Here is a 15044-nt window from a genome sequence, read left to right as displayed (position 1 = left end):
TCGCGCCGCACGTTTGCCAATTTCCCCGCGACTCCAAAAATCACGCCGCGTCTTCCCTCGGCCGTTTGTTCGTGTCACGCGTCGCACAAAGGCGTCGCGTCGCGTTTCGGCGCGCTGGAAGCATCGCTCGGGCGGATGCCTCTCGAACGAGATCGAATGTCATGCACCGGCTAATTCGGCGCGGCCGAGTCGGCCCGTGTTTCCATTTACTGAACTTCTTTTCTTCTTTCGTTTGGGGCCGGCCGAGGCCGGAGAGGATTCTGTCTGTCACGGCAGCCGGCATTAGCATCGCGGGGGGAAACAAATCCCGACAAAATGCTTGAGAGAAATGCAACAGACCCTCCATTAAGAAGATTGTCGTCCTCCTTCATGCACTGCCACTAAGAGATGGACTAATCACTCCCTCTCTGCTCTTGTTCTCCCCTTCTCTCTCTTTCTCTTTGTTGTCCTGCTTGTTTGTCCAATGTTGTCGTTTCCCAGGTGCCTTGCAGATCGAGAACAGCGAGGAGACCGACCAGGGGAAGTACGAGTGCGTGGCGTCTAACGTGGAAGGCGTGCGCTACTCGTCCCCCGCTAACCTTTATGTGCGAGGTAGGGAGAAACCCGTCCCCAGAGCCAGGCCAAAATGAATAATTTGCTACTTAAATTAATTGAAATGCAATTAAAAAATACTCACCCGCTCACTTGATTCGCCGATTAAATGATACCTGCTTCCATTTTAGCTCAGCTATACCTGCACTAAAATGCATTTTGTGAACTACCATCACCAGCCTGGTAGGAATTTAGCCCTGATGTCACTGTTCATATGCACTGAAACATCCCAATGTCAGACTGCAATTGACCAACTAACGTTCTTCTCTGTTATAATGTTATTTTGTCTTCGAACGCCCGCCCTTACTCACTCGGAAGGAAATGTGTAGCACAACAAGCCGTATGTCTTGACTCCCCCAGTTGTGAGACACCTTTTTTAATCTGTAATTGTCCCGACCCTCCCTCTCCATCAGTTATGGAACCCCCACCACAAAGAGTCGGGAAGACCTCTTTTTGACCGTTTTTCCTTTCAGGTACCGGAACAGAACGGTAAGTGTGGATTTTGATTGCGCGCTGAGGTTGTTATTACCCACCAATCAAAATCGCAACGCCCCTTTTTTGATGCCCCTCCCCCACCTTTGGGGGTGGTTATTGAGGATGTGGTGAATGAATAGAAATGGACTGTTAACGCGATTTACTGTGTAATGAAAACTCAGTCGCACGTGTTATAAATAGTACACCTGGTGGGCTGTTTCCTCCTGGTGCTCGGGAGCATAAATCTATACTGTTCCATTGATTCTGCTGGTGGGTTATTATCTTTTAAACAGCTCTGTGATGTGACGATATGAAAATCAAACAGTCGCAGGGAACAGTGAGTTTCATAGGAAACAGCCAATGAACCCAAAAGGCCTTCCAGTACCCACTGATGCTAAATGACAATAAATCCCAGTCGAGAGAGCTTTGATAAATTGAAGCAGATGCATTTTCCGCATACATTATTTATTTTGTGCATATCAAATGAGGTTGCCTCGGTATCTGCTCAGCTTGTTCCCTCTGCTGTGTACCAAATAACTTTGTTCCCGATAAATAATTCACCAGTCTGACATAATAAAATGGGTCAGGGATCTGCTTTTTCATTATTGTTGAGAAATAATAAGGAGCAGCGGCGCAGGGAGGGAGAATTCAGCCGCGAGGAGTCCAAGGTATAAAAAAAAAAGGGAGGAAAGAAACCTGGCTCAGCAAGATTAGCGTCTCTCGGCGGCTACGTTTATCGTCGGGGCTCAAGCCGTTCTCCGAGACTGAATTAGAGACAGCGTAGAGGTTCCTAGTGAGCTCAGAGTTCTGAAAGAACCCTTTAACGATAGCCGTGGGAACACTTTGCTGACACAGCGCTAGAGTTGTTTGGGGTCGCACAGATATGTCATCCACGCAGTCTCCATTAACACCGGCTCCATCAGCATGCTTTTATTAAGAGAACACAGGGGTCATAACTGCTCAGGTACTTCCACACTATGTAACACACTTGTTATGCCTTGATGGTGTCGACCTTTGTCTGTTTTCAGTTAACTTTTGTCAATCAATTCTGATACTTGATGTTTACTATGTTTTGTTCTCAAAGCAAAATGCACCTGAGATTAGCAGCTGTGGTGGGGATTGATTTAGAAGAAAGGAAAGGAAAACCCAAACCTACTCAGAAATAAGAAAAGGATCTGATTTTCTTTCAAGGTCATTCTGTATTGGCTCCGATTGAGACTCCTTCCCCCGGTGGAAGCCACCGTTTCCCTGCTAATCACTGAAACCACACAATATTTACGGCGCCTGTCTTAAACTGCAGCTGCTAATTTCAGCCCAAACTGTCTTTTTTTCTTTTCTATCTCTCATTAGTTTTCTTTATTTTCTCTTTATTTGGTTTCCTTTGCTAACCAAAGCAAATACAGCCACCACAGGAGGCTCTCCTTGTGGCTATAAGGACCTTGTGAAATTTTGAATTATGAGTATGCTACGCTTGATTTGACTCCAGTGGCGCCTCAATAATTTCCTCTTATCAAGCGACAGTGTGGCCACTGGGGTGAATCTGATTGTTTTGGTTCAAAGTTTATTTAAGGGGTGGGTGCAGGCAAGTGTACTTTCCAACTGGGTGTCACTGATAGCAGGGACAAATGGAAAAGAAGGGCAAAAAATTAAAGAAAAGGGAAATGTAGCTGCAGCTAAACACCTTGAGGTGGCTTTTTTTACTCTCTCTGTGTTTCCCCTATTTTTCTCTTCTCCTCATGTCATTGTGTTCTGCATCAACCCCTTTACATCCCTCAGAGCTTCGAGAAGGTTGGTGTGTTTTTTCTTTTTTACTTTTTTTAACCCACATTTGAAAGAAAAATAAATAAATAAAAGAAAGCAAAGAAAAATCAACGTGTTTAAAATTTTAGCTGTATTTGCCTATTGCAGAGCTCGATTCATGACTAATTAGAAAGAAATACTAATCGGTTAATCCAAACTGTTAAGTGATTATGAAAGAAATGTTGCTTTATTTCCAAGGGAGAAATGATGAAAGCAAACCCGATTAGCTCGGGTCTTGTTAATTTACTTTTATGTTTGCATTGTGGGGCCTTTTCTCGTTTTTGCATCCTTTGGTACTGCTTCTGCACCTAAATGCTTTCTTGCATGTGTTGTCATGGAAACGCAGCATGCCTAAATAACAGGACCTGTTGCATGATGGGAGAATGTAACTGTGCTTGCATGCCTGTACAGAAAGAACTTTGGCCGTTTATTTCCCTTTTCTTTGAGCATTTCCTGTGTTGTTTTTTCTTTTTCTGTTGTTTCCATCCTCCCTCTAATTTCCTCACAAGTGTTTTCCCTGATACGGCCTTTTTGGCTTTTGTGGTTTCGTTCTCTTTGTGTTGTGTTCCCAGTGTTTGTGTTTTCTTTCTGTCTTTCCGAACCTTCCTGTTTTTACGTTTCCCCCCCGCCATTATTACAGTTTCTTTCCTCTCTTTGTGGTTCATTTGTGTGTGAGGTTTGTGTTCCTTTTTTCAATCTGATGCTGCTCTGCTTCTTGACTCACGGAGTGCAAATGCAAATGCCGAATGAAATGATAAGTGTGTATACAGCCAGTGTTCCTGTCATCTTGTTTACAGCCGGCCATTATTGAAAGGAATGAGACCCCATTGGGGCCTGATTAGGTTCCAGGGTGATTGCAGGCAGCCATTAAAAGGCGCCATTTACAGTGCTGTGTGGATCAATAACATTATAACGACCTTGACATCATATCTGCTGTTGCTTAGCGGGCGCTCAAAGCTACGTTTATGAGCAAATGGCGGCGGCCGGTGATTGGATTGGTCGAGTCCAGCCTGTTTCGCTGCCGTGACATTCAATCAAACAATAATTTATTATTCAAAATCTCTCGCTCTTGTCCACACACACACACACACGCGTGCACACACATCAAGAGTGCCGAAGTGGTTTTCAGCTTGATGTGCCGAATTAATGGAGATTCTCAAATCGGACAACCTAGGAGCAGAATGAAGATCGGTGCCTGCAGAATCCCCTGGTTCCCAGCGCCGAAGGCTCTGCGTCATCTCCGGCTCTTACGTAAACGTCGATCTTTTATCGGTGCGCGTTACACCTCCGCGCAGGGCGTTTTTGAAGAGGGATCGCGCTTTCACCGCGCCCCGACATCAGACGTTTTATTCATCGAGGTAGAAGAGATAAGACGCTTCTCTCTGCCATCACTCTCCTCTAAATGGGAAATATTTGTATCTCTCAGAGCCTGCTGATCTCCAGGGGATTAGGATGGTCTTCACGTGTAACAGCTGAAAATCACTACTGCCTCAACAGCTAACAGATTAGCGCTAGACACTCTGGCAACCTTTGGAAATCCATCGAAGCACTTATGATTTAATGACTTGAAGCAGGAACACGTTTTGCTGAAGGGCACCTTGATATTGACGCCCGATAGTTTGTTTTCTTCGTAAAAGCTGCACTTAGTTTCTCCTCATTCAGCCGTCACCCTAGACGACGGCATAGGCTCTATTTCCGCCTTTACCCCCCCGTGGGCGATACATGCAGACCCTCGATCCATGTACAGAAGCGGCTCGTCAATCGTTGACCGCGGCCGCCTTCGAACAACACAGCCCGACCAAACCCGTAAAGTGGCGAGATCAGGCCCGATGCAGAAAGACTGCGCTGTGATGTCCAGTGTGCATGCGCATGTTTGCCCTCCTTCACTGGTTACCTGCCTGCTGGTGAATGTGCTCGCATGCCACCGCTGTGTGCATTTGTGTGTAACGTTGGGAAAGAAAGCTAGATTACACCTTATGTTCTCGGTGGCCAAAGCGGAAACAAATGCCCGACCCTCTCTATTAGATGTTTGTCTCAAATGGTCCTGAAATTCAGAGCTGCCCCCCAGAAGGCCGTGCTTCTTTTAGAATGGCGTCGGTTTTAAGGGGCTCGGTGTAGAACGCATTCCCTGTCCCGGTCCTGTGGGTAACATTGACTGACGGGATCATCGCAGCGAGGGCACACACTTCTATTATTATTTGGCTGCTCGTCATCTGTAAGTCGATTGAAAATAAAAGTGATACACTCCCAAATCCCCTCAATCCATTATTCGGCACCCCTCCCACGATTTTTGCCGCTTTCATTTAGGTGATAATTTCCATTTTGATGAGCTCCCGATAGTGACTTTTTAGCATCGACGCAGCCGAGGTATGTTAATACGGGCCGACCCCTGCGGCTCATATGTAAATGCCGCAGGACTCACCCAGCGAGTGTGTCTAAAGGATCTCCATACTGCGCCTGTGTCCTCAGGCAGCAAGAGGGTGTAATCTCAGCTTCAAGGTGACACTAAAGGCTGCACATTATTTTGGCTTCCCCTCCCCCTCCTTCATTTTGGGGCAGCGAAAAAACCAAAAACCAAAAAGACTGTCTCACCAAAATGGCCGATAATGTCCACCTTCTGACCTCTGTTTTCTGGCACGAACCCCTCCACGACACCCACCGCCCACTGTTAGAGGTAGTGCAGTACTCTGGCGTTCTCTCTCGACTGCTTTCCACCTCGTTCACTGTAAGGCTTCCTGTCTTTCTCTCCACATTGGGGCTTGAAACGAGATTAACTGTTGGTAGTACTCCAAAAGAACAGCCTATGTTTGTTTCACTCTCGCTCGATTCCAAAATGGGCCGGCTGGGCTCCCGGTCTCTGTGAATGAGGAGCCCGTCCACGCAATTGGGATTCTTTCGCCCCGCTCGCTACGTTCGGGGCAACGGCGCGGTCAGACCCAGAGTTAATGCGTCGACGTGGATCTGAGACCTGCGGCGGCGTAGCGCCAACTGACCTCGAGCGCTTGACATTGCGATGCATCCAAAGGCCAATATTTGTATGTGTCAGCCATAATGTGCACGCTGTTAAGAGGAGCGGCTTCCCAAGCTGCACTTTGACCAGCAGTGAGTTGCGACTGCACCACTGCAGTCACTCATTTGCCCTGACAGAGGCTCCATTTACATGCGCAATAATATTCTGTTTTTGTCCTTGTACAGATAAAGGCAAAGTTCTAATTAAGCCTTTTCCATGGCTAATTGAGATTAATGCTCCAATATCATTCCTGTTTACATGTAGCCACGGGCTTCTTTTGAACTCGGGCTGCACTCACGTCCTCACAACCGAACTAGACGACACGTCGGGCTCTCGCTAACTTACAAACTTGCGTTTGTTGTCGCTCCAAAATCCTAATGCGCTGTTTTCATGAAGTTTAAGGATATATTTTTAGAGGAATACTAATGCGCATGTAAGCGTTGGGACCCGGGCAGGAAGGGAAACGTCTTCCTGGAGGGAAACCTCATTCACTCAGCCCCTACAGCTTCCCGGTCCATCGGCTGACCTGAGCCCCGGGGAGAGAAGTGCATCACATCACATTGACTGGACACCCCCCCCTCCCCTCCCCCTCGTGCCAACATGCCCACTCTGTCTTATCAGCTTTAGGCCATTTATTTCATCAGAAGTGCATTTCAAGACACAAATCTCGCTGGAAAAACATCTAATAGCGTCGATGCAAGACTGTGTGGGACACAGCTGCACCCTGGTCCTGTCTTATGTCGTTTCTTTTCGTGGATTTTGTTCAGTTTCATTTGTTTCCTCACTTGATTTTGTGTGCGCGTGTGTGGAACAGTGCTATATTTGGGAATGGATGGCATGCTTGGATGGGTTTGGGTGACATTTTTGGATTCTTTCAGTTTGGTGGTGTGTGCCCCAGTGGATGGGCACACACCCTATATGTCACTCACGCTACAGGCACACCCATGCATGACCTCGTGAGGAATGGGATTGCCCTTTCACCTTTGCTTAGTCCTTATTGTTATTTGCCAAATGAAAATACAGATACTCGGTATTTTTGTTTCTGTGGGCCTCTTCATTTTTCAGCTGTTCTTTTTCACTTCTTGCCATTTGGACCGAGCCAATATTACGTGTCTTTCTCATTTAGTCCATTTTATTTTTTTTTTTTTTTGGGGGAGGACAACAACATCTGCCAGTGTTGACAATGTCCCTGCTCCCATTTCAAGAGCGTGCTGGACGTAGTAACATTCTCGACAGCAAATTAGAGGACTGAGAGGAAATGGAATTGTCAATTAAAGCCAGTAATTATTGCACCTCCAGTGTTTCTGAGTTAGAAGTTCTGAGTTATTTATTACTGAAGTGGCTGTTAAAAGCCTTAAAACAATCACCTACTTACATGATTGGCCCCTACAGCTTTTATTTTGGTGCTCAGGTCAGTAAATATCAAGTGACCCCCCCCCCCCCCACCCCCAGACTGTGTTATATCTGTGTCCTTACTCTCCCATGCAACGATCATTTGAATCCCATTTGGATTGACACAGTGTTCTTTGGAATGCTACCTATCCGTGGTGACCCCCCCTCCCACCCTGAAAGTCCTGTTCACCCATCCACACTCCCCCCACCACATGACCTCCTAAGTCACGTCCACACTGTGGTGCTGTGTTTGAGGCGCGGGCAGGGAGAGGTGGGCGGGATTCTTGTTTTGAGCCCCAGTGTGCGAGACCTGAAAACCCACTTTAACCCATGATGTGTTCATTTCTGTTGGGTTTGTATGGTTTGATTCCCATTCACTCCTTTTCTGCCCCCCCCCACCTATGAACTCCTCCTTCCTTTCCCCCTCCTCCGCCCTTTCCCTTTGCGTTGTGCGCGGCGTGTCAGGGCGAACATCCGCTCCCGTCTGCCCTCTTGTCTCCGGCCGTGCTGCCCGTGTCTATCCTTTCCTCTCGCGTCCTGTCTTTTGTCCATGCCTCTCTTGGCTTGTCTGTCTGTCTTTTAAGTCAACTCTTCTGTTTTTTTTTTTAGTTTTCTACTCTGACACTGACATTAAATCCTCCTCATTCTGTGCCTCCCAACAAACATTTTGATTTTGACACTGAGCTCCAGGATCAGACCTCTTATGTAACACAAATTATAGCCTCCTTCAGTTTGAATGTTTTTTGGGATGGTTTCCATAAACACTCTATTTTTAAACTGTCACCATACACACACACACCACCCTCATCAAACAATATACATATATATATATATGTATATATATATATATGTATATAAATGAAGGCACATATGAGTAAACAACACTTCTGGTGTCCGTCCTCTGCGTCTCAGACTCGCTCGGTGTCGTACCGCCCAAGCCTCCCCCATGATTCTGAGCTGTCTCCGTCTGTTCCCCATCTCCCTCTCTGCCTGATCCACTCTCTCCTTCCTGTTCTCTGGATATCTCCTCCCTGTTGAGACAGTTCTGTTCCGTAACCCCACCACTCTGTGATAGTAGTCTCTATTTGCCACAAGCGCTACAGCTCTGTTTCTGTGTATTAATAGGCCCACGCCTTCTTCCTCTACTTACTGTGTGTTAACTGGGACTGCGATGTGACAACGTGCACCGTCACAGTCTGTCACATTTGCTGAAGAAAAACTAAGTTTTACACTGCACTGAAGCGGGTAGCCCCCCCCGCCCCCCGCCCCCCCTTCACCCTGCTCCGAACCCTCCCCTGTCTTTTTCATCTCCTGTCGCTCTTTGCTCCTCTGTTCCTTCTCTTCTATCCTCTCCTCAGATGTTTATTCCCCCCCCCCTCCCCCTCTTTATCTTGTAAATCTTCTTTCCTCTCCAATCGTCTCCTGTCTGGGCATGCTAGCGACCCCTCAGTTATATCCCTCTATGCATTTTATCTCAACTTTTATATCTGATTTTGTTACCATTTACTTCTTGATTTACCTCGGTCTATTTATGCATGCTGTCTGTGAAACTGATAGCTGCATCTATCAATGGAACCGTGTCAGATCTTAATAAGGCTTTGTCCAGTGGATCTACCCTGAACCACAAAAATCTGATTAAAGTTTCTCATCTTTACCATACGTTAGCCAGAAAGGTAGGGCGCCAAACAAACCTGTGCTAGAATTCTACCCACAGACCGAAGAGAAATGGTCACTACCCCAGTAACCCCACACTTCCTGTGCCGTAGGAGAGGCCCATAATGGCTGACTTCACGTTTGGCATGAGTGCTTGAGAGGACAGGAAGTTCCGGGTTGCCGTGTGGGCCTTGCGTGCTAACATTAGCGCGAGGCCTGTCTATAGACCTTTAGTGTTGCCGATCAGGTTCTGCCTTAATTGCGAACAACAGCAGTTCACTCCCAAAGATGAGAAACTAGTAATAGATTTTTGTGTCATTAATTGTGCTGTGATGGGTCAAATTTTGGTCAATGGAACCTTGTTGCTATGAATCGTTGCTTTAGTGTTAATCTACTGTACATTGTTGTTGAAGCAGTTCTGTTAGTTTAGTTCTTTCTCATTATTTCTACGTTATGTTTTGAAAGACTTGTGTTTCAGTTCAGATTGCACATGTCGAACCCTTTGTGTTGATTAGTCCTTTGAGAAGGGTCCATTTTTATCTGCCTCTCTTGTTACGTCTCTTTTTCTCTTTTTTTGACTCCCTTACCTTCTTTTGTCATCCTCTCCCCCTCCCTCATGCCTCCCCCCAGTCCGGCGGGTGCCACCGCGCTTCTCTATTCCGCCAACCAGTCAGGAAATAATGCCCGGCGCCAGTGTGAACATAACGTGTGTGGCGGTGGGCTCGCCCATGCCTTATGTCAAGTGGATGCTGAACGCCGAGGATTTGACACCGGAGGACGAGATGCCAGTAGGTAGGAACGTTCTCGAGCTGAGCAGCGTTCGTGAGTCAGCCAACTACACCTGCGTGGCCATGAGCAGCCTTGGCATCATTGAATCTGTGGCACAGATCACTGTTAAATGTAAGAGATTGTGCTCATTCATTAATATCACCAAGAATACCAGATAACTCTAAAACCGATTTCAAACGTTGAGGCTTCCTTTGTTTCCCCCCCACCACCATGACAGCTCTGCCCAAGCCTCCAGGGACCCCCGTGGTTACTGAAACCACCGCCACCAGTGTGACCATAACCTGGGACTCGGGCAACCCGGACCCAGTGACTTACTATATCATCCAGTATAGAGCCAAATCCCCAGACAGCAAATACGAGACAGTGGAAGACATTACCACTACGCGTTATAGCATCGGTGGGCTGTACCCCAACACAGAGTATGAAATCCGTGTCTCAGCCGTGAACACCATTGGTCAGGGTCCTCCCAGCGAACCGGTGGATACACGGACAGGTGAGCAGGCCCCCGCCAGTCCGCCACGAAACATCCAGGCCCAGATCATTTCTCAGAACACCATGATGGTGCGCTGGGAAGAGCCGGAGGAGCCCAACGGGCAGATCAAGGGTTACCGCGTCTATTACACCATGGACGACTCCCAGCCCATGAGCCTCTGGCAGATCCATAACGTCCAAGACAGCATCATCACCACCATCCAGAGTCTGGTTCCTCAAGAGACGTATACCATCAAAGTTCTGGCCTTCACTTCTGTAGGTGACGGACCCTTTTCAGAGCCCGTCCATGTTAAAGTACTGCAAGGAGGTAAGTGTATGTCCTCTGATTTTAGAGACGCAGCCCCTTTTCAACCAACATTTCCTTTATTTTCAGCGACATTTATCTATTGACCCGGGTGTGGTTTGTGTTTCCACCCCACCTCAATTTCAGAGAAATGGATTAAAGTCCAATATCGAGGAGTTGTTAAAAAATCTTAAAAAGATCCATTAGCCTTGCTCGCACTTGCCGACTTGCCTCACCAGGTGACCTTGTGGTCGAGAAGGGACGAGTATTGACAAAGACAGGAAAAATAAGTGCATCTTAGACTTTCACTTGGACTGTTAAAGTAACAGATCAAACGGGCTCAGAAACTCCAACGAGTAATAGCCTCAGATCAGATCTGAAGGCACAAATTTTCCACCAATTACAATCTATAAGAAAAATAATAATTCAGTCAAATCTTTTGTCTCCTCTTGCCAAGTCTTATAATACTCATTGTGTTAGCTGGTATCAAACGAATATGCAGTTTTATTAGGAAATCACTGACGAGGAAAAGTAACTCTGCTGGCAACTTTCCTTCGCTCCCAGTGGTAATTGAATATGTCTTTGCTAATTTCACATAACATGACTCACAACAATACCCTCTGCTGTGTTCTTCAGTTCCAGGTCAGCCATCCAAATTCCAATTTGGCAGCGTGTCTGACACCAGCATAGAACTGACCTGGGACCTGGCCTACGAGAAAGAAGGGATTATAAACTACGAGCTCCGGTACAGGGAGAGTTTGGGCCCCCAGGCAAGGATCTTAGCGCTTCCTTTTTGGAGTGTCACTGTGTTTGGCTTTACAGGCCGTGCTTTTCTCTCCCCTCACGCGATTTGTTTGCCGTCATTTCACGTCAGATCTCTTAATAACTTCTGTCAACAGATCAACAAAGCATTTGCACCCACATCTTCTTATGTGGTGGAAGGTCTCCGCCCAAACACAGAGTACCATTTCTCCCTGGCAGCCATCTCCAACAAAGGCATCGGAGCCTTCACCAATGAAATATCCCAGAAGACCTTCCAAGCCAGTATGTAGCCATTATTACGCTTTTCTTCTCTTCTTTCTGCGGTTTAGGTATTAAGGAATTTACCATAGGGAAGTTGATTTGAAAGCTAGCTGAAATTTAAGATTCCCTCACACCTACATCTTTACATCTGAACTTTGACTGTTTCCTCCCACGTGATCGGCGTTATAAACAGATGCAGAAATGATCCCCTTGAACTCGCATGTTGTTGACTTCCTTCTCGAAAATGTGGTTTGACTGTTTTTCAACTGCAGTGTAAAAATATGACTGTATGTTTCTGTTACGTAAAGTGAATTTTTACACCGTAAACAGTGTTGTGGGAAACCTGAGGTTGAGTCACTTCCCGGCGATGTGGATTTTTTTAATTTGCTCCTATTTCTTTGTGTGATTGTACCCAACGAGCCAATCCAAACGTCCGCGGAGACTGAATTATTTGTGAACTTCTTAACTTTCCTTTCACTCCGCTCTGTGCTTACCTTTCCTTTTCCACAGCAAGTGCACTTCCCTCCACGCGACAGAGACACAAAAAAATGTCAGCTCTCCTCCAAAGCCACCAGGGCTCTCACGAAATCAATTTAGTTTTGGGCCTCCGCGCACAAAAAAACAATTCATCCGAGTGCATCTGCTTTATGGATGGCAAGAACGCCGCTGAATTATTGAAAGGACATCACTAAAAATAAGAGCGGTGGTGTATCTTACAGGCATGCAAGATATATGGGGAGTAAAGTCACCCGAATACTCAGCAATTACTAATGAGAATAGATCACCCATCGCCGTTAGTGGTCGTGTTTACGGCGGACTACAGAGATTAAGCCGGTGGACATTTGCTGGTACAGATGAGAGCCATGGTGGTGGGAGTATTCTAACACGCTTTCTGTTTCTACCAGTGCACCTTTGTTGGCAGCACCCCCCCATCTGAGCCATGGAGGCTTTGGAACAACCACCTCACTTTATCTTTTTTTGGCAGCAGATTGACACAGGCAGAGCACAGTCGCTGGCAGGGAGCAGCTGCATGCAATACGCACCCCTGGCCACTGGGGGTGCTGATGAGAACCGATCACCTGCTCTGTGTCCAGTCCAGGCATGAAATTGCTTAATGTTCACACAGCTTCATCTCTGTCTCTGTGCACATCCTCACCCATCACCGTGTTTGCTGTTTCCTGACCCCCCCACCACTCCTCTCTTTCCCTTCGAACCCCCCCTCCCAAACTGTTCTCTCTTTTCCTCTTGCTCTACTTATGGAACAAAAGCGCTTCTCTGAAATGGCTAACCTCCTCGCTCATTTTACTATCTTTTCCTTTTCCGTTGAATCTTTTGAGAAGTTCTGAGTTTCCTCTATTGTAAATGCAGAATCGGAAATTTTCCGTACGTGTTTGACATCCATCAGCATTTGACCATAAATAGATGTTTTGCTGGGTGAATTCTATAAAATACCATATAGATGAGTGTGTTACTTAAGATCTTGCTTTTCTATCTGTAACCTTCCAGTTTTAAGCTTCACGCTGGTAGTTTTTATTGCCCCTTCAAACGAGTATGGCCCACTTTTTCTCATTGTATAATCACAGTCTGAGCCAGGCAAAACAAAAGTTTCCCACAGCACAATACATAATTTGATCTTTTGGCTGTTCTGAGGTAAGTCATTATGTGGTTGAGGGTTTCAGTCTGCCATAACCTCAGCTGCCCGTGTTTTTGACTTTCCTACTGCGGCAAATTTTAATGGTGTTTTGTTGATTTCTGGACCTTTCTGTGCTGGCCTCTAATAATACAGCTGTGTGTTCAGACTATAAAGCAAACGTATCGGCTGGCAGACTGAAACACTTCTCCACAACTTTAGAAGCCAGTCAGACGATGTGTTTCCTCGGTCTGCTTTTGTCTGTTTTATATGTGGTACAAAATGTTTGCTGATGGTTGAAGTCCGTGCTAAGTCCAGGCAGCCAGGGGGCCAATGTCATGGGGACTGCTGGGTGAAGAACTTGTGATAAAGCACTAAAAATCATCCGAATGGATCGCGGTGCGCAGTTGTTTTAATCAAGAGCACCAAAATCTCTTTTGATTGGCCTCTCGTGAGCATTTATAAATGCACCACAGTAGGCCCCATTCAGAAACATGGCCTCCTGAGACATGCTGCTCCAGCCAGCCTAGGTGGAAAAACTACGTTACCAGCCCGTTCAGACGTGGCCGGAATGGTTCCACGGCCCGAGAGTTGGGAAGACTCCCAGTATTCCCCGGTTATTGTACAAACTACGCTAGCGTGTGGTAAGATGGACTCTAGGAGTGGGAGTTGAGGGACTGCAGGGTCCCAGAGTGGCAGATAAGAATCCCATTTCATAGCGTCAGAATTAATTTCATGCTCGGCGCTGAGCTGTGAGCGAGGCCCCTGGATCGTCGGGCTTTGTTACACATTGAGATTATACCTCGAACCTGCCAGTAGCTAGTAAATGCTATCTCTCAAATTAAAGTGGCAGATTCCAAATCCTCTGTGTTGAGCCAAACAAGCAGTTTAGCCCCCTCCTCCGCTCGAACCCCCCCCCCACGCACTGTAGTGGCAAGAGGTTTTTAGCTTTATTGGAGTACTCGTGCGTGGGGGCCACTCGGCATCAGGCAGGATTAATTCCATAATGATCTACAAATATGAACATCCTGTAGTTGGAGGATTTTGATGAATTAAAAAAGTGCACGTGTGCTCCCGCTTTGGTTGCACATGCCCCGGCCATGCGGCACGTATGAAGTGTTTGCATCTTTTGTCGGGCGGAGGCGTGTAGGGTGTCGGGATTAGCGGGACTAAGAGTATTCTCTGATTCCATGGATCTAAACAGACCAAATAAAAAACACACACAAGGAAAATTCTTGCTGGGAACCTTCGGAGTATCTCCAAGTGGAATATTAACTGACTTTCTTCTTTTGTGGACGTACAGTTCTCCTGTCCATAATCCCGAGGCCAGCCCTTCAGGAGATATGCACTTTTTGAAAAGCCGTGCCCCAGTTGGTGTTAAATTATCGGGTGTGCCTGGGCACTCTGATAGCCCGGCCCCTGTCAGATTCCCGGCCTTCCCCTCCCCACAAAGACCGAGAACTGAGCGATCGCTCTTGACGTGGAGATTTTGCAAGTACAATATGAGCGGCGGAAGGAAGTCGAAGGCTTGAAATCCAGTAAGACCCTAAGTAAATAAGCCCATTGGACACAGGGAAGGGTTTGGAAAGTGTGGCTAAGGTCCCGTCCTATTTGTTGTGCGTTGGAACTCCAAACCTTCATTAGGAGGAGCCACATTTTCCACCTAAAACCCTGTTTGAGTTTGTTTTGTTCAGAGATACAAGGCTATGAAATGGGGTTTATTTGACCTGTTCCTTCAGGAGGAGTTAAGCTTGCGTGGATTAACGGGCCCTTGGCTTCCAACTCTCAGGCTGATGGACCCTCCGGCCCACATATACGAGTATGACACAGCCATGGCTACAGCACAGAACCAACTCTCTCCCTCCCGTTAACCCCCTTCAAAGCGATGGTTCAGAATTGGAAAAGGT

General features: G+C 46.8%; 1 protein-coding gene across 1 annotated transcript in view; it reads left to right on the top strand.

Annotated features, from left to right (window-relative positions):
- ptprsa (protein tyrosine phosphatase receptor type Sa) overlaps window positions 1-15044 on the top strand; it is a 151383-nt gene that overhangs the window by 96034 nt on the left and 40305 nt on the right. The window contains 5 exon segments of the mRNA XM_057039508.1: window positions 481-591; window positions 9551-9820; window positions 9927-10508; window positions 11121-11254; window positions 11384-11528. Coding sequence (XP_056895488.1) covers window positions 481-591; window positions 9551-9820; window positions 9927-10508; window positions 11121-11254; window positions 11384-11528 — 1242 coding nt within the window.

This window comes from Takifugu flavidus, chromosome 7 (genome assembly GCF_003711565.1).
Source record: "Takifugu flavidus isolate HTHZ2018 chromosome 7, ASM371156v2, whole genome shotgun sequence".
NCBI classification, from domain to species: domain Eukaryota; kingdom Metazoa; phylum Chordata; class Actinopteri; order Tetraodontiformes; family Tetraodontidae; genus Takifugu; species Takifugu flavidus.
The sequence above is the reverse complement of the archived record's forward strand: the minus strand, read 5'-3'. Positions and strand labels throughout refer to the sequence as shown.